Source organism: Doryrhamphus excisus, linkage group LG1, assembly GCF_037039965.1.
Source record: "Doryrhamphus excisus strain RoL-2023G ecotype Guam linkage group LG1, RoL_Dexc_Guam_v1.1, whole genome shotgun sequence".
Lineage (NCBI taxonomy): Eukaryota > Metazoa > Chordata > Actinopteri > Syngnathiformes > Syngnathidae > Doryrhamphus > Doryrhamphus excisus.
The window spans coordinates 20,384,914-20,405,692 of NC_136357.1; the positions used below are offsets into that span (position 1 = coordinate 20,384,914).

The 20,779-nt window shown below is 42.0% G+C and overlaps 1 protein-coding gene across 1 annotated transcript in view; it reads right to left on the reverse strand.

Annotated features, from left to right (window-relative positions):
* Window positions 1-20,779, reverse strand: part of zbtb16a (zinc finger and BTB domain containing 16a) — a 139,108-nt gene that overhangs the window by 39,825 nt on the left and 78,504 nt on the right. Inside the window, exon 4 of the mRNA XM_058078539.2 lies at window positions 13,782-13,868. Coding sequence (XP_057934522.2) covers window positions 13,782-13,868 — 87 coding nt within the window. The remainder of the gene's footprint in view (window positions 1-13,781; window positions 13,869-20,779) is intronic.

Below are 20,779 nucleotides of genomic sequence, written 5' to 3' on the forward strand. Positions count from 1 at the left end.
TAGGCAGAAATGGATGGAGACAGTATGCTTAAGGAAACTACAAATACTACGTTACGTAGGGTTCCCTTCAAGGTCGTGGTCAGGTTTTGTGGCTCGGAGTAGATTTGGTGTGGTTGGACTGGTGACCAGTCCAGCGTGTACAGCTGGCATAGGCTCCTGTGACCACAGTGAGGATAAACGACGTAGAAGATGGATGGATGGAAATGCGGCGCTAAAATGGTTGTCTGGATGCTAAAGGTCACCCGACCCCTGGTTACGGAGTCAACATTGTGTTATTATTCATTATTAGTATAAACATTTGGCCTTTTTCTCCCTCCATTGTGCCTTTTGAAAATGTTTCTGGCTGGATTTGTTCCGCTGGCCAATAAAAAAACTAAATAACCATGGGCCACAAATAGTCCCCGAATGCACTTTGGACCCCTTTGCCTTACTTTGTTATTATTATAATTTAACTATTATTATTATTTTAATAATTATTATGCGAATTAGCTTGCTTGTTCTTTTAATAACACACAGAGAGCTGATCGATAAATGCATTTTTCATCCTTTATACTTACTTACAATTATTTCACAAAAAACTGCATTTATTTTACAACCCAAAGAAAAGCCTGGATGATGCCCCCCCCCCCCAAACCCTCCTGCCAGCTTGATGTTGACGCTCTCCTGCCCCGTTCTCCTCGGATTTCATATCCTTTTAAATGATCTTGGTTTGGTGGGTTTATCGCAAACTTCTGCGAGTTTATAAGCATATAAATACAATTTACAACAAATGTAATACGCAATAAAAGACTCTTTAATGGTCACGTGTTAATTAACTCCTGATATAAAAGTTACTCAAGGTCAGAATTTGAGGTTTGGATGGGGGGTGTGGGGCCAAAGACATCTGGCAGCTGATCCCCAGCAGCATATGTGGCCGTCAATGAATACGTAATTAAACGCTAAATGAACTTCAAAGAGACCATTCTGTAGCGCTCAGCCATTATGAATAAAGGTCAGCGTCTCTGTCTGCTCTTTTTAATCGACAAAACCATGATGTCCAGCATTTCCACCAACAGAGTTTCATCATAATCTTGTTCAAATTGCTTTTAAAGCTCAACATTTTATAACGCCATTTATTGCTTTAGCAAATCTTTAACCCCAAATCACGTCCGACGGTAAACAAGAAGCCTCTCATCCAGATAACACATGACTGTCCAAATAGACGGCCATTAATTATTAATGAGACTTTTAACATCTCGCATAAAGATAACTATTTACTGCTCTGGGTGCTTGGACGTGTCACCCTGCCATTTAATTGCTTTGGAAACAACAATTAGCGCATCCGTGTGTCAAAAAGCTAAGCTACCAAACACAGAAGTAGGAATTGTGTGAGAAAGATGCTGAAAAAGACGTATTGCCAGATTACCGCATGTCATGGCAAGCATACATACCGCACACATGTGCCCCCTAGTGGCTGTCAGAGGTTTAGGGGGTGACAGCAGTTTTTATTGAGCCAACCAATTGTGGAAATTCCCTTAAAAATGAACATGATTTTGCCTATGATCAGAGTTATGTTACCCCAAAAAAAGCCTCAAATTCCAGAACCAACAAAACTGAGAAGTGAATTTTGGATTTAACTTTAATTAGCTCAAAAAATATGTTGCCGTCAAACTTCCCTCACACTTTTAGTGCGTTGAATACACAGTATATGACTCTCACCCTTGGGGCTGGGAGAAATAGAAATGGTTCAAATAGAATCAAATTATGCAATGAAAAGAAACAAATGGCCATTGTGTTCTTTAACATGATAAGTGTATAAAGAAGCATCCTACCTACTGTGCCGTATTAGTGATGAAAGCAAGAGTAAGTGTAAAAGTGTAAGAGCGATGAAAGCATTCCACAGACGCTGAAAATGTGTCAATCGGAGCAGGAATGTCATCTAATCAGGTGACCTGCTCACGCCACACCTGAGCCAACATTCCTGTTGACCCTTTGGACCGCTAGTTAACCACCAAACAGGAGGAGGGTCAAATAAAATACTTTTCTCCACTTGGACTCAATAAAAATGAATAATTCCTCGACGGGGCTGATGCAAAGCAGCATCCAGGTGGCATCCATCACATCAATCTCCTCTCACAGGGGAAACCTGTTATTACGTGATAAGAGACGGCCCTCGCAGGGGTGGAATGACTCCCCACTCCAGCTTCCTTTTGTTGTCCTGGCAGGACACCTACACCCAGACCCACCGAACTTAACCAACGAGTTCCTGGTGACCGCAAGCAGCACTAATTACAGCTACATCACAGCCTTTCAATAGTAATTAATCATAATAATTAAAATGATGAAATAAATATGTTAATACTACAAAACATGTCAAGTAAAATAAATAGAACAAATATCACAAATATATCAGTAAGCGAAATATACCCTGACATGTGTATGGCATAGGCATGATCTATGGCATGACACCATTCATAGTAGCCTGAGCATCGCAGACACTAAATCACCTTCTTCAGTAGGAGTCAGGACCCCCTTTCAGTCATTCTATAGCCACAGTAAAAATAAGGATGCTGTACAGCAGTACACAATACCTAGCTCCTATTTTATGGCATGCATTACTAAGGACACCAAAGTTCTTGGTCAACGATAAAAGCAATACTACAATGAAGCAATACTACAATAAAGGAATACTACTGAAACTGAAATATGACAAATGCATAAACAGACACATTTACACCACCATTAAAGACACGGTATGTAAGAATCTGACCTTAGCAGTCATCTGGACCACAAAGGACCACTCATGTTGTGTTAGCTCTGGCTTACATATATACTGTACATACAGTATAAGACATGTATAATATATAGTTTATATTAGAGATGTAATATTGGTATTGACGGTGGTATAAAAAATACTGTATAGATGGACAAGCCCACCTCCTCTGTGCTTCCCGTGGGCTCTCGTGTCCCTGGCCGCTCTGACTGTACTGAAGTCCGCTAGCTCCCCAGGATGGTCTGTGGGTGGCTAGCTCTTAGCTATTCAGTGAAGCACAAATGTGAAGGTCTTGGTGTTATTGCCAGCTCACAGATCTTGCTCAGTAGGGAATTCACGTTTCCCTTCATCATAGAAGATACACAAGACTTGAATTTCCACTTCCTTGCTCGTCGCTTCATTTTAGCCGCGACGCTGACGCCTCGATATCACTGAGTAGACGGGGAATCACACCGATGCCAGATGTCGCTCTCATGGGCCGTAAAAATGTCCTTGAATAAACAAACAGAGCCGCTTGAAAGGCAGCCCCTCTTGGCAGCGGTGTTAATTCCCCTAAATACATACGCTACTCTAGATACATACATAGATAGTTTATTACTCTCCGTGAGAAATTCACCTTCCCAGCAGCTCTACAAAAATGGCCCCCATATATACAAACCACCTCTCAAGCATGCAAACAAACGAGAGTTGTCACTCGTAGCAAAGGAGCTTGCTCCTTCCATCTACTAGATATGCCGCTATCTTCAGTAGGAATGGAACATTTGCGCTGAGTCATGGAAATTATGGCACTTGATTTTCTTCCCTGGCCTTTTGATGATCACAAAAATGGCTACTCTGTTGACTTTTAAAACAAATGTCACATCCTCAGCCTAATGGCAAGTATGACTCAGATGTTTACAATGCTGTTTATGATGCGCTAACCATTAGCTTCACAACACATACAGTATGTGGAGATACCCATGTTCCACATATCGGTATCGGCTGATATTGGACATTGAGAGTTGGACAATATCAGTTAATGGCAATGAGGCCAATATTGGACATGCCTAATATAACGTATATATATAGTATATATATATATATGTGTATGTAAAGTCCTAGCATACACATATCAAAATTGATGGCTCTTTTGAAACTGCAGTATATGTTTGATGTATTTTTAACCTATATTTATACATGAATTATTTTATGTAACTATTAATTATTGATACCAAATTGTCTGAAGAAAAAAAATGAATATTTTAAGACAATTTCTTTTTTTTTAATCATATTTTTGACGAAAAATCCCAAAATTTGCAGGGCTGTGATCGGACCAGCCAGGACCACTCACTGGTAACTGGTTGAGATAAAAAAGTTATTCCTTACTGTTGCTTGAATGATAAAATACTTTTCCAGGATGTGGGAATGGCCAAATGATAAGGGACTAGCAAAAGCCTGAGACTGGGACGTTGGCCAAAGTGACCCATCAGAGGCTGATGGCTCTGTGAGGCCTCAATCAATAGACAACGCTCTAAGTGGTTTTGGAACGAGCGCTAAAGAGCGTAAAGGGACATTTTATGCTGTCTTATGAATGTCATTGTCAGAGAGGGCATGGACGTCCATCTTCATGGGCCGGCCTAAATTGGCCTCGTAGTGAAACCTGGTGTTTCCAGGCAACCCGATCCGACGGTTCTTTTGTTTGGGGTGAAAGGTTGAAAGCTCTCCTGCTAATCTCCTTGAATGACAATTAAGGAACACGGGAGAAAATGAAGGAACACTGGAGAAAACCTCTTCCCCGCTCTCCAAGCCACCACAAAAGAAGTGGGAAGACTATTGCCCCCCCCCCCCGCACACTAAATCGAAAGGTTATTTGCACTGTAAATGAAAAGGGAGCGCTAATATTTTAGCGCTGTGCAAACAGCGGCCAATCTAATTACAACGGGAGATTGACTTCAAATCAGAGCAGGAACAAAAGACGTGCGGCCATTGTTGACGGTGGACGCCGCGTTCTACCTCCCTTGCTCTCTGGGGGACCACCCTTTCATGGCGCCAGTCAAGGTTAAAATGCGACAGGATATCTGCTCACTAAGAAACCTCCTGACAAATCCCCCTTTTCTTCGAAATTCCACTGTCTTTCTGTCTTATCTGTGCTGTCTCGTGGACAAAACAACATGCAAATGTGTGGGAAATGCAGCGTCCAGGGGAGTTAAGACCCCCAGAGAAGGGGGAGGGCGGGGACGGGGGACGCACGTCATCACAATGCCGTCTTGGACACGTCGTCCCACTGGAGAGATATTGGCTGCCCTGTCCTGCTGACTTCCATTTTATGGGCCATGAGACCGCCGGGAGTCCATAATCCGCCCACCTGCTGCCCCCGGACCACATCATTTTATTGCCATTCTCCCGACGTCTGCTGCATCCCAATTTGTTATTGGATGCCACCCACTTATTTGGGCCCAATACCAATACGGACTCCCTCCCCAACATGCTGTTTGTCCCTCGGTCTCACGCAGCGCCGCCTCAATGGGCCGGTGCCCACTGGGACGCTGAGGTGCTGCAGGGCAGTGGGGCCCGGTCGGGTTATTTCTCAATGAAAGACGTCTCATTCATACAGTAGCTGACAAAATGAATATATCTTGTGCTTTTATGACAGCGTGTCTTGTCAATATACTTTAGAGTACTTTACAGCTTTTATAGCAGTACAGAAATAGGGTGTACTGAAAAAAAAGGTATTATTGTCTAAATCAGGGATGTCCAAAGTGCGCCCGGGGGCCAAGTGCGGCCTGCAACTGTTTTTTTATTGGCCCACAGTACATAAAAAATATAGAATTGACATAATTTAACATAACTTTAGGAGGATAATGTAATAATTTGAGGATAAATTACATATTTAAAAAAATAATTGGAAAATAAGGTTGTGGAGAGCATTAACATTTTCCAAGAAAAAATGTAAATATTATGGGAATAAAGTAATATATTACATGAAAGCAAAAACAGCAAAAGTAGTTGCATCCTTTCATTTTTCACGATGTGGGTCTCGCTATTTGTGGACGCCCCCGGTCTACGTAGACGGCAAGAGGAAAGTGCATGTAGCAGCTTTGTAGACATTTATGGCTGTGTGATGATAGTATATCTCTACTGCGTAGTTAAATGCTTGCTAAGATACTGTAACTGTAAATCTTGTTTACAAACTGCATGATTATGACCGACTGTTGGTTTGCAAGGCATCAATCAGCCGAAAGGGGACGCACCCTCCCCGGTTCTCTGCCTCTTGGAAAAGCTAATTTAGATCTTATCTAGGGAAAAAAATAGTTTGCAGTAGGAGGAGGCGAGTGGATGCAGGAGAAGAGACTGTAGTCAAGGTAGCACCACTTGATTTAATTTAGAGGCAATAGAGTCTCTGACCACTTCTTATTTTGGACAGGGAGCCGTTGGCTGAGCAGGGAAGGACGGGTAAACAAGGACAGAACATATTGTAGAGATGCAGGAGCAATGAGGAAAAGTTCCAAAATGAAATAAATATAAAGTCAAATGAATGCTGAATTAACATATGAAATAATGCAGCATGGGTTTAATCATTCATTTAATTTATGGAATTTAATTTGATTCTTGACAGTTTCCATAGTGGCTTTTAATGCCCTTTTTAATGGCGCTGTTCAGTTCATCATGAAATAAATGGTCATTAAAATAAAACGAATCGTTAAAAATACCATTAAATAAATAAAGCAGCTAAATAAAAATCCCATTCAATAATATAAAAGCCTTTTAAAACATCACTAAAAAGGCCATGTGAAATAGAAATTGATCATGAAATAATAAACTTGTAAATCATGATCAACTATAATCATTGCAGGATCAATGAACCAATTATTACTCATTTTTGTAAATGTGAGATATGAAATATATTTAACGTTATATATATGTAAACATGTATAACATACATATTACATATACACATTGAAATTCAATATTTATTCAAGTATATTTCATGTGTACACTACATGATTGGCATGCATTTATGTCATAAAAATTTAAATTCTAAAAACTAATTATATGTATATACATATATGTATATATATATATATATATAATTTTTAATGCCATTTATATACACACACACACACACACACACACACACATATATATATATATATATATATACACATACATATATACATATACGTGTATATAATATAAATGGCATTAAAAATGACAAAAAAGACAACCATTTCAAAAAAATCTTTTCCATTTTGTGCTGTGATTGTACAAAAAAGGTCAAATTGGGCTTAAAAGATCAGAAAACTGGCAACTGGCAAACTGGCAACTGGCAACCTGTCCATGTGAATAAGACCAGGTCACTACTTGCTTATTACTGCCGCTGTCATCCTTGAACATGCTGAAGGATAGATAGCAGTTGGGGTAGTGTTTTGGCAATTACCTACAGTCTGTGAAGGTGATTCCTATGTGTGTGCAGGAGCGGGACGGTCCAGTTTGCTGATGTTATTTTGGCATGGTTGTAACCTGTTTTTTTTGTTGTTTTTTTTTCACCATCCTTACAACTGTCCTGGTCGAGGTTACAAAACCACCTTCATCCAAGAAGAATTCATTTTTTCGGACTGTTGATACATGAATCATCCCCATGCGTAGAAGCTCCCGGAGAAAATCCACGTATAATAGGAAATAGGAAAGGGGGTCGGGGGCTCTGTGCTTTCTCTTTCATTGCTTCTCAATTTATCTCCCCCCCCATGCTCTTTTCTAGTCTTGTAATACAAGGCAGGGAAATATGCAAAATAGCAGGTTTAGCCAGTGGGAACGCAGCGTGACTCCAGCGGACCGCAGCCGCAGAATAAACACTTTCTTTTCTCCAGCCAGAAATAGTTTGGCTGCAACGAGACCCAGCAAAGAGGGGAGGCAGCGAAATAGAGAACATGGACTTCAAGTGCGAACAACAAGGTTATGATGGCCCCAGACAAGGAGCTCCGTGATCTTCTTGGCCCACAATCTCCGCTCTTGTCAGTCAACACACACACACACAAGGGTCACGTCAAATGTGCAGTGTCTCAATCACATTAGCACAACCCCCGGCATCTGTTTAGCATTTAGCTAATTGTGATGTCATTAAGTTGTCAACGAGCATTAGGATGCCGGCGAGCTAAGCAAACAGTCGGACGCTTGGTCAGGAAAAGGAAGTGCCGCTCCACCGAGGCTTTGCTAGCTAAGCTCACTGGCCGTGTTCCAATTGGCCAAAGTCTCGGCTTCGTAACGGAAGAGGAGGGCCTAACTCCAGCGGGTGCGATTCACAATTAAAGAGGAGAGAAGAAGAGGAAGCGGACGAATATTATGACATTTTTGGTAAGTGTGCAACGGCAGTCATGAATTTGGGACAACACTACTTTGTCAAAATTCCCGCCAATAGTATACTGTTGTAGTATAGTAATGTTGTAATGTAGTAATGTAGTATACTGTTGCACAAACATTTACTGTACACCATGACTTTCTACAGCCCGACTTTAATTCAATTGCCAATTGGACAATAAAATACAGAGAATTTGGAAGGTGCTCATCTGACGTCAGTAATGTCCTTCCACAGAGCAAAATATTCATTCATTCATTTTCTACCGCTTTTCCTCACGAGGGTCGCGGGGGTGCTGAAGCCTATCCCAGCTGTCTTCGGGCGAGAGGCGGGGTACACCCTGGACTGGTCGCCAGCCAATCACAGGGCACATATAGACAAACAACCATTCACACTCACATTCATACCTATGGACAATTTCGAGTGGCCAATTAACCTAGCATATTTTTTAATGTCAGCTAACATATGTCTAGCTAGCATAAAAATCATATCAATTTAATATATGAATGAATGAATGATTGAATTTCACTGCTATTTAAGCAAACACACAGTCTGAGATGCATTTTCAGTCAGTAATGACAATGGTGATGATTGGACAACATGTGATTTTTATATATGGATACGTCATTGATTTAATAAGGTTTTATTCACGTGGAGTCATTTGGCCTCATGACTATAGAATAGCTTCTTACTTTGCAGCAGAAAAGAAGGCGTTCAAGGCGTCCCCCCGCTGATTAAGAGCGTGATGACAGTGGACACAAATCATTGAAAAAATTATTTACAACTGCCATCGACACAAAATGTGACTCATTTGTTCCACGGGACCCCTGAAAATACAACACTTGTGTTTTATCTGAACATAAACTCATGCAATAGTTTATACTTCACTATGGACTACTACTGGCCTACTGTTATTTTTCATCACCCCCCCCCCCATTCAAAGCATGCAGCCAATTTTACTGTTTGTAAAAAGCAAGCAATGTTCCATGGCAGTATGTAAGAATGTGTGTTCTCACTTTTAGTAAACTGGCATTTTTGGTCATGAGGGTGAAATGTGTGCGATTAAAAACAATCGTGAGATTTCCGAGTTCCGAGTAAGAAACACATTGAATAGCATGACCTCAGAGGCAATTCTATGCAGACTGTGTGCAACATCTCAACATGGAACAGAAGTGCTGGTGATGACTTTTTAATGTTACGATGGATAGCCTCCCTAAGGTGGAACGGCCATTTAAGGGCACGATCAACGTATCCCTCCGCTGCCGTGTTGCTGGATTCCAGCCCAGTTGTAATATAGCGCTCCACTTTTCCAACTAAGTTCTCAAGCAAGTGTAAACAGTTCTCCTCCTTCGACCGCAGAGAAGAAGACCGCCAAAATATCCTCGCCACGGTCGCTGACAGTTTAAATAGGAGGGGAGGGAGCTGCTAAAATTAGCTGGGGGTGCATATGTTGCGTAACAAGTGTAGCGCACATAAACAAGGTCGGGAGTAAATAGGCTGCAACTGGAAATGACAGCAGTGGTCTTTTCTTCTTTCCTCCTTTCTTTCAGGATGAAAGCTCCGAGACAGCCTGAGAGACGGCTTGCTTACAAAAGTCCCAGTTTAGAGGACGCCTCGGATATTCCGGGACTGCAAAGACGGCTGCTTTATTCCACATGGGGTGAAAAGAGCCATATGATGTTTTGCAGTAATTTCCTGGGCATCCTGACAGGACACGCCCCCTCCATTTCGGCCTTGGTAGGACAAAAACGTCAGGAATGCTACCTCCGAACCATCCCATGGTGACTCTACCCATTAACGGTTGTCAAAAGCAAGAATCCCACTGATTTTTTGGGGGGAAGTAAAGTGGTAAAAACGGCCACAAGGTGGTAAAAATGCATTTGGTAAGAGCTGAGCTAGCATCTTTCCCATAATAAAGCACTCCGTAGCAAGCAGGAAGTGGAAGAGCATGAAGAGCATGATGGGGTTTTTTTTAGCATGAAGAGGTGTCGTGTGCAGGAAGTGCACATTAACAGGGAAATTTTAATGCACGTGTGCACAAACGCGTGTACACACGGTTCAGTTTGGAATGTGAAATAGTAAATTGTTCATGGTGTTATATTTGTAAATAAAGTGTTCTTTTCATTTGGCAAGATACGTATAGCGAAATTTGTGTCAAAGTGAAACTTTTGCTTCAAATGTATCTTTTTAGGAAAAGGTGTTTTCTCCCATTTAGTTTGTTGAGAACTGATATTTTGCTGAAAATGACCCAAGTTGCACTGCTAATTCATAAAGAACAGAAGAAGTTTGAGCAAACATTTCTGATGAACGAGTCACATCTTTCCTTTGATATGTTGCATGTTCATATAGCCCAAAACCACAATATTCTAGGTCCCTTGAAAAATCACTAAACCCTCTAAAATGGCCAAAATTGAATAAGATTAAAAAACTCCCAAAACTTCCAAAAATGTTTTATACTTGCTCGCTGGCTAGCAGCTACCCGTTGTGGCGTGGCAAGGTGTCAATACACCAGTAACATAGTTCTTTAGTGTAGCAATGTAAATAATACTAAGAATGTCGCTGTAGCTTGGTTAATACACCCGCCCATGATATGTAAATGGAGCGCCGTTGGCGCTTTTTGGATTGTTTTTGTCAGAAGGCTTTGCAAGCGGAATAGGTGATACACTAGGCTTGGAATGACGACAACGTCAGGAACTCTGCCTCCAAACAGTCCCGTGGTTTTGGATGAGGCGGGAGGAGGAGGGTTGAGTCAGGCTGCAGCGGACGGCCACAAAAGCTCCCATTCAACGTGGCGAGCGGCGAGGACAAATATTGTCATCGGAGGACGCGAGCCAAGAGCTGGATGGCGGCCAAGACGTCCTCCAACCTCCTCCTGACCTCCTGGCTACTGTACACACATTACAGCCTCCATAAATACATCCATGTTGGCCATGACACCTTTATGGACGTGTAATAAGCAAAGAAGCAGATCGTGGCCCCGCTGGCAACACTTTATAAGACGCCTGAATGAGGACATTGTTGGACATAGACGAGCACCAGGACAAGAAGAGGGGGGATGTTACATAAGCAAAGGGTTCACGGTGAGGGGAGTCGCTCTGGTTTGATTTTATGGCAGCGAATGGAATATCTTCAAACAGACATTGTTTTGGAAAAATAGCAGACGTAGCGCAGGAAGCGTTCACTGCTCCTCACAATTCTGGATCTTAAGCAAGAACCCTACGTATAAATGAATCCACACTCAGCAACTAACAGCAATTTACCGGTGGAGCATAGATTGAATGCTAAGAATGCTACCGATTGTGAATATGATCAGTGAGACAGTGGCTGGGTTCAAAAATCTAATTCATCAAAACTCATTAACACCGATTTACCGGTCATGACCGAGAAGGTGTCTCTTTCAAGAATGTTGAGGATTGTTGCAAAAGCAAGAAAGCTATTGATTGTGAATAAAACCAACGAGACAGCTGCTAGATTCAAAGGGAAAATGAATATGTACTGATTACCGATCACAACCTTCAAGCCATATTTACTTTTTTTTAATGAACTGTCACCAAAGGTGACACTATTGATTGAGAATAAAACCAGTGAGACATTGGCTGGGTCCACAAGAACGAGATGAGCCCCGCTTCTCTGTTTACCCTGTTAGCAATGGCTCCAAGGAAATGTTTCATTTGCAGCAAGCATCCAGCAGAAGTGGTAGGAGTTGCTTGGTCTTGTCAAAGAGTCAGAAGAGTAAGCTGTAAGAAACAGTTTACCAGTGTACTGTGTTTATTTTGTGTAAATAACCGAATGAAAACAGTTGTGTGTAGCATTATAGAGTGTGCATACAGAAAGCAGGTGTGAGTGTTACCTGCATGCACCTCTATGTATGAGGTGTGTTATGAAACAGAATCGGTGATTGCTGGTACTTGAAAGTTGGTGCTGAGTCAAATAAAATGATCACCAATAAAAGTGCTCAATGATTAAGGGTGCAGACATCCGAACATCTACAGCACATGGGTTTATCTGACAAATCTTGAAATAAAGTTGATCAAACAGTTGATCATACTGCTTCTGCTTAGACATCATCAACTCTGATGGAGAAAGCAGCCACATGACACTTGCTGACGCTGGGAACACCAAAGTGGGTTGGATTGCAAGGTGTGTATAAGGCAATCAATGTGGCCTTCCAACAACGCCTTGCACACCGCCACTTCCATGTTACTGTATTATCATTCACAGTAGCCACGCCACAACTCATGTCTGATTGTCTCATCATGCCTTAACACCCCTGGTGCATACTCATCACCAGTGATTTACCAGAAGGGCAAATGAATAGTGAGGCCATCAGGGAGGGACTCAGCAGTGGCGCTGCTCCTTCACATCGAGAGGAGCCAGTTGCAGTGGCTCAGGCATCTCGTCCACATGCCTCGCGGATGCCTCTCTAGTGAGGTGTTCTGGGCATGCCTACCGGAAGAAGGGCTCGGGGCAAACCGAGGACATGCTGGGGGGGGGATTATGTCTTACAGCTGGCCTGGGAACACCTTGGTGTCCTTCGGTGCAGCTGGAGAAGGTGGCTGGGGAAGTCTGGGCTTCCCTACTGAGACTGCTGACCCCGTGACCCGGAGCGGAGGAAAATGAATGGATGGATGGATGGCAAAGGAATACATATTCATTACGGATAATTTACCAGCCACAGTCTTAAAGCTATTTTTTAAAGGTTTGTCACCCTAACAAGAACGCTATTGATTGTGAGTAAATGTGGGCTCAAAGGGCAAATATAATACATGGTCATTACCAGTGATTTACCCGCTAGCTTTAAAAAAAATGTTAGGAAGTGTTACAGAAACATGAACTCTATTCATTTTGATCAATGCCCGACCTCCGGTGACATGGGTGACAGGTCAAATAAGTCAAATAACTTTGGCCTTGCGGTTCTATGCCAAAGCAAGAACCTCACTGATTTTGGTGACTGAGGTTAAACTGAGGTGATAAAATCAGGACTTGGTCGTGTATGCCGCCTTACTCGTCACAACTTTCAACCTGAGCTTATATGGATTGTGGTACCATAACAAAGCAATAATTATTTTTTGGGGGGGGTGGACAAATGAAGGGTGAGGGAACTGCGGTCAAAGGTGCGTTAGCGCTCAACTCGGTCGTGCGGTAGTTAAGACATTTAACTTGATCCCAGTTTGACCTTGGAAGTTGGGGCAGCATCCTCCAACAGACGGTGTCATAAAACAGAACATTTTCTGGCCTGATCATCCAAAATGTGACTGTTGAGACAGATGATGTATAGGTGACAAACACACACACAAACGCACCATTAGCGTCAACTTAGCAGAGATGGACATTGGAGACAATCCTCCTATCCAAATTAAAGACCTCATTCCGTCTCACATCTGCTGAAGGCGGATTTACTCCTCTTCTTATTTCCATGCTGGCATCCAAAAGCGTCTTCCCGTCCCGGTAGCGGGGGCACGGTGATAAACAACGCGGGGCCCTGCCAAGTGTTGCAGACTATGTTGATTACTGTTGCGTCTGTCGTGATTTAGGGCGAGCGCCAGCTGATCCAGCGCAGTGCCATCGAGCCGTCAATCATCATCTAGAGCCAGCATGTGGGCAGAAACGCACTCGAACTTGTGCATTTTAAAATAAATATCTAAAGGCACTGCGCAGAGATCCTTATAGTGCTGTGTTTGTGTGTTGTGTTCCTACCTGTGTGGATTTGCCGGTGAGCCTCCAGAGACTCCTCAGTCTGGAACTGGGCACCACACTGGTCACATACGATGGCCTTCTCGCCAGCTGGAGGACAAAACACAAGATTTTTTATTTATTGCAGAGCAGACAGACTCCATGGTGGAACATCAGCCTCGCCAGACACAAGGAATAATAATGCATATTTGACTCTGCATAAAACAGTCAAAACAATCAAAATTGCCATTTTTGGCCCACCTTGAAAAATTAAGTAATGTTACCACCAAACAACATGTGAACCGTGATGGGAACAAAACGGTGACCTTGTGTTCTGCTCTAAGAATTCAGTAAATATCAGATGTGGCGGGGCTGGGTTGGACAACAATGAATCTTAATATTTCCCTTGTGAAATTAGTATTCCAAAACTCTGACACTTTTACAGATTGCAAAAATGTTGACTGATTAATGCAATGTGGACAAGGCACAACACATAGTGCCATAATTGAGAAAAAGATAAAAATATAAAGATAAAAATAGTATTTTTGACTCATGTTGAGAGCTCATGTACTCTTACCATTAGGGATCGACCGATATGTTTTTTTTTTCCATCACCCTTAGCCGATAGCCGATTTTGCTTGGGCTGATACTGCTTTTGCTCCCTCAATTTATATGAAAAAATGACAATGATAACAAATATTACAGATCTCAAGTTTAAAGAAATATTTACTGAAATGTAAACACTGAACACAGTAGGATTCAGCTTTCTTAAACACACATTTAAACGGCATTAACAACTTTAAAAGGAATAAATATTCAACCATTTTACATTTATAAATTAATCTTGCATCGATGTGATGACTGCTCCTCTGCAGTGAGACGCGGAGGGTCTCCTCCAAACACCATGGGACTGAATTGCCAAGGTTGCCATTAAAGCGGTGTTGGTAACAGCTGTACATATTAGCCTCCAACTACATCAACAGCTCCCTAATTCCAACGGGAGGCACTTTTAAAGATGGAGCATTCAGCAGCATTCCTGTTTTTCACACCCACAAACTAAACTATATTGTCGCGTCGCTGGGAGCACTTCCTGGTTCCCAGCGTGCTTTGTGGCACCGTCGATGTAAATAGTTGGTCAGTTTGTATTTAAAGTTGCATAGTTGTTCATTCTTGGTCTGCTCAACTAGTGAGAGTGCTTTTATTCATCCGTTGCGTTGGTATGTGATGTTTTGGGTTTCTTGTTGTCACACCATGACTTAAACTGTTATGCCTAGCCAGTGAAATGTGATGGGTTGTGTATGGTGTGAAAAGCAAGCTCATTCTTTTACTTGGCATTCATGTTTCCTACTTCAAAGCAGGTGACAATATTTCAACTAAGCCTGACTGTTAGAGGCTAATTCAAAGTTGAAAACATACCCTTGCGTGTGTTGCAGGGTCCTCCGGCAACACAAAGCTGCCCGGCGGATGCCTGTCTGTAAATCATGCGGGTGAAAAATATAGTGGCGAACCCAAGCGCGTATCGGCGGATACCGATTCAAGTAAAGAATGCAAATATCGGCCAGCCGATGTATCGGTCCATCCTTACCATCATCCTAAATTTGACCATGATACAACTAAAACTGGCCTGAACATGACCTGATACATACAGTACATACGCTTAACGCCTCCAAACAGGCTGATAAATCCAACGTGACCCACGCACAACATCATAACTTCTTCAAAAGCCATGACAAAGAAGCCAGAAGCTTTGCAGGGATTGCAGGGAGATTGCAGGGACTTTGACCACCACAGAAAATGTTAACGTAACCCAACAAAACTGCAACCTGTGTTCCTCACATAAAATACTGTTGGGTTGATGTATACCAAGAATAAGAAAACAGTCCACTGACCTGCACATTTTATTGCGGAAGAGAAGAAGAATGATGTAAAAGTGGCCGTGTCCTTTTGAAAGGCATATGCAAAACGTGACCATTCATAACTGGGATATGAAGCTCGCTCAGGCTGCTTATTTGTTGTTTGTTCACCGAAAGTGTCAATGTAAAATGAGCTCGTGTTTGTACAAGGATATCAAGTTTATTGGCTGCCTTGAGGCTTTGGTGTTCACCTGCACTTTGCCAGCGTGAACAAGCAACTGTACAAAGCGCACATGGCATTGGGGCCTTGGCTAATCACAGCTTTACAGCTTTGGCTTGCTGTACTGTACATGCCATACGCATCACACATCAAACACACACACAGAGTGAACATCTGCTGGGTATGTTTTTATTGTGTGCGTGCGTGAATGCGTGCGGCCATCTCTCTCGGTTTGTTCTTGGCAGGGCCTCGCCGGTTACGACACCTCCAGAAAGAGGGAGAACACAATGCAAACAGGAAGCCGATTCTTAGATGGCGGAAAAATATGAAGGAGTGCGCAGGCAGCGATAGTTGGTGTGCTTTTGCAAGCGCTGTGAAATTGGGGGAACGACCTGTACTGTAAAAGCAGAAACGACACACACAGTGTGCTTGCCAGAGGAGCGCTAATGCAACAAGTTATGCAAAAAAACAAAAGAAACCAAAAATAAAACAAAAAACCCAGATACTGCACAAGTGAACCGCACTGCTAAAAGCCAACATCATCATCATCCTCCTGTGAAACGACTCAGTGATTTCCATTTCACAACTAACTGCACATTCAAGAGGCGACGTTCGCCAGCTTATGGCCATCGCAAAGGCGAGCATATGGTGGAATTAGTAGCCACTTAACCTTTGGAGAGCCAGACGCTGCACGGAAGTACGAGAAACAACCATGTTGCTCATTTGCATGAAGCGCATCGCTAACACCGCTATTATTTTCACCACTACGATATATATATACTGTACATACGTCTCATTGTTTCAAGCACTCAGGTTTTGGTTGATGAGCCACGGTTGTCCTCAACGTCAAGCTGCAAATTTTGCAGCTTCATGCTACCACACTTTTTCAAACTATGTCATAAAAAACATGATTGCTGTTTCGTGGTTGCCGCCTTAGTCCAAAAGTATATCCAATTGTATTTATTTGTTGCCCAAGTGTAGTATTTTAAAGAATAATAAAAATGGCTAAATGAAGTAAAATACAAATGTACAGGTAAGGCTCATTCAAAGAGTTGTGATGATAGGTATGATGATAGATGATAGAAGATGAAGATAGACGATGATAGGTGTTCAACACTTGTCACGAGGTGTCGCTAATGTTACACTGATGAGACAACAGCCACCGCAGAAGTACTGCACAGAAACTGGAAGTAAAACAGGAACAAAGGTCATGTCATCAATATTGACTGCACTCACTCACTTACACAACAACTATTAACTTCTCAGTGCTAATTATACATGATCATAATGTATCAATACATCACTATATGTATCAATACATACAGACTGTGATACCGCCTTATCATTTTCTTATGGTATTTCAATTTGGTCAATGGTACATGTTGAATACAAGAAGTATTGGCAAAGGAAAGGGGGCAGAATTAAATAAGAGAATTGGGATATGTGATGTATTGCGATATAACATGTATGTTAAATAAAATTAAACCATTACAGTATTATTTCCTCTTATTACGTATGTCTACTATATTGGGTAATAGGGTGTAAAGGCAACCATAGGGGTGTTATTTTATGTCTGGAGGACTCTAATATTGTTAAAAATTGTATTCAGATGTCTGTAAACAGGCTTTCCCTTGGAAAATATTCCACTATAAATAAGGAATCCCACTTTGCAAAAATTCACTTATGACAGTCTTGTCTGGAGCCAATTCAAACTCCAGCAGCTCACGACAAAAAATTCAAAAACAGCTCAAAATGTTGTATGCATACGCCACTTGTTTCTACTTATATGATGACAAAGGCTGCTTTGTGTATTCAGACAAAGCCTAAAATGCTGTGAGCGCACACGGTTAAAAACGAAACCCCACATGAAGGATGCAAGGTCGCTTGGTTTTGTTGGATGGCTTACTTTGCGTCACTACAAGCCATGACAGGCTCTCCCACTCTGATGTTTAATTCCGACATGGCTTTGATGAAAGATTCCGTTTCGACGGGCGCTCCCAGAGGGGTGGCATCTGTTGCAAACAATAATACCTGCGACAGAAACTAGGTTGGAGCAACAAGTGGCACGTCTGAGCAAAATTATGCTGGGTATTTTTGGAAGATCGGGGGATGAGGTTGGGGGTGGGTGGGTTCAGACAAGTGAATGGCATTATTGTTTTTGCACCGTGTGACTTTGCACTTCCAAAACTAAAAAGACGAGTGAAAGTTTGCATTGAGACCTGTCATTCAACGTGTCTGAGGAATGTGCTTGCTAGCTAGCGGGACAATACACTGATTATTGCACAGCGCATTATTTGGCCAAATAATAGCAGAAGGAGCACTTGGCACATCAGCGGCAATTTGCCAGAGGAGGACTTTTCCATGAGAACCAGTCACGGACAACTGGGACAATGCACAGCCCTCATGCGGTGGATGTGGAACCACCATCTTCCCACATGAAACAGCACAAACACAACTTTCTCCCTTTCTTTTTTAGCTGCATTTGACGCATGCACTTTAAAATGCATGTTGAGCTGGTAGTATGAAACGTGCCTGACTGCTGTTTACCATCAACTTCATCAGCCGTCAAACCTGGATTTTCGTATGCTCTGGTTTTTACACAATTTGGTGTCAGTTGGAAATGTTTGTTTCTTTCAGTTTCCGTGCATTGTTAGTTTTTTGTAATCGTGTCCAAACAAAGCACCCTACTCTACTCAATCCCAAATGTGTCTTTGTTAATATTTTTAGGTGTCTGCAAATGATTCATTGAATTGACATTATTTCCCATGGAATGAATTGCCTCACTTTTCAAACTTTTCAGTTTTCGTCAGAGCTTTTTGAACAAAACTGAGGTTCCACTCTACGTTTTGACTTTCTCATGCACTCTAAGTCATTATTCAAAATAAAACCCGAACTGTCCACTTGTGGCCTGCTTCCAATTAAGGCTCCATCCTCTTTACGCTTTAAATAAATAAACTCCCCGGCTATAATTAGACTATTTAAAAAGCTTGTATTTAGAAAGAGTATGAATAATTTGTGAGAAGAAGGCAGGCTGCATGGACTGAGATACCCTTCATCTCCTGGGAAGCTCAGAAATAAATAATGTCTGTTCATAGAAACTAAGTGGTTAGAAAGACAGCAAGGGAAAAGCAGAGGGTGTCTTCTGTGACCGATCGGACAAACAAGTGGAATAAGATGTTGGGCCAGAATCTAAAAAAACAACAAGGCTGGACTGATGTTGCAATGCCAGCTCATCCATTTTCAATGTGGCCCCGTGTACCAGAGTGTGCATTTGCTGTGTGCATGTGTGTGTGAGTCAATATTTGTGCGCAGCACCCTCGACGTCCCACCCGACGACTGTAAAGCTGTCAAATGCGACCTGAATATTCTGTCTTCATCGCCTTCCCTCGCTTCCCTTTGATTCCGCCGTTTGCCGACAACGATATCGTCTCAAGGCGCGAACGTCTTTCATAGCTCGTCTGCACACACACACGCAAACGCCCACGCATGCACACACACACACACACACACTCACACATTCCTCGTTTATGTCTTTTGCCGTTATACACACACCACGTTAACATTTAAATATAATTTAATCAGCAAGTGCAATATTGTTTCCTCATTCTTTTTTTCCTGCTTTTCTCATACGGTTCTTTAATTATTTTAGCAATTTTCTTTTTTTGTGAATTTTTATTTATTGCAATTATAGGGTGAGAACAAGATGGGCAAATTCAGACTGTGTGTGTTTTTTATTGGGTTTTATTATCCCTAAATATAATCATGTATGTTGGCCTTTTGAATTAAGTGTAATAATTTTGGCAGTTTTTTGATAGTTTTTATAATAATTTATAAATTTTTTGTGGCATTTAATTATTTGATTTTTCAATCCTGTGACTGTATTTCATGATGATAACTTCATTATTGTTATGAGGACCCTATTGAAAGAACTTAGCCATGAGCAATAGTTTGGCTATTTTTTGAAGGATTTTTTTCTTTTTTGTGAGATTCAATTATTTTATTGATGATTTTTAAATATTTTTTACACATTTTTGTGAATTTTAAATTGTTACTTTTAATCCAAACCGTGCATTTAATGCTAATAACTTACTCATTAGTATTTGGGTTCTGAGCTATTCAATTATCATGATTTTCCCTATAACTGTGAAACAAACGTCACAAACAAACTAAATCGGCCATTTTGGTTTGAAGGTGCAAATTGTCCAGGATATTGTCCTGTAAAAGTGCAAATGTCGTGAATATGACATAAAAATGGTAAATCTGAGGTGACGTCATGCCAAAAACTACAGCGTGAATCTGTCCCAGGCTTCCTTTGAATGAACATGATAAAGTGGAATAATGAATACTGCATGACAGATAATTGAAAAGGAGGTTGAGTGGCCCTCGGAAATGAAGCTGTGTGATTGCAATGGCTTGCTTTCAGGTGTCAACGCTGTGTGTGTAAATGCTCAAAAGACACGATTTCATCTGATGTTGGGGGGCGGGGGCGGAAAAAAGGGCGGCGATAGCTTTCTCGGGGCTAAGAAAAACACAATGGCATCCACGGTATTGTAAAAAAAAAAAGAGGTTATTTGTAGTAAATCAGCTCGGCTTTTAAAGGCAGAGACGGCAGCGGCGAGGTCTAGTGGGAGGCCATGAGGCATGTGCTAAATAGGCTGGGAATGAGTGGGGGGGGGTTTAGTGCAGGCCGTGCTCCCCACTTTGTGGCACCCACACATAAATTGCCGTATAGTGCCTTGCTTCAAGGGGAATCGAGTGGTGCAAGGTCAAAAGAAGTGGCAAAGCCAAGGTGCGCGGGGGCATGCCTGGCGCCTGTCAAGCTCATCAGCCCGCTAAGCACCAATGGGGGCAGGGGCGGGTGCCTCCTCTTGGTAACGGCGGCGATTACTGCCAAATTAAAAGTGATAAATTTCCGGGGCGCTTTTGATGGTCAACTTGAGCAGAGAATA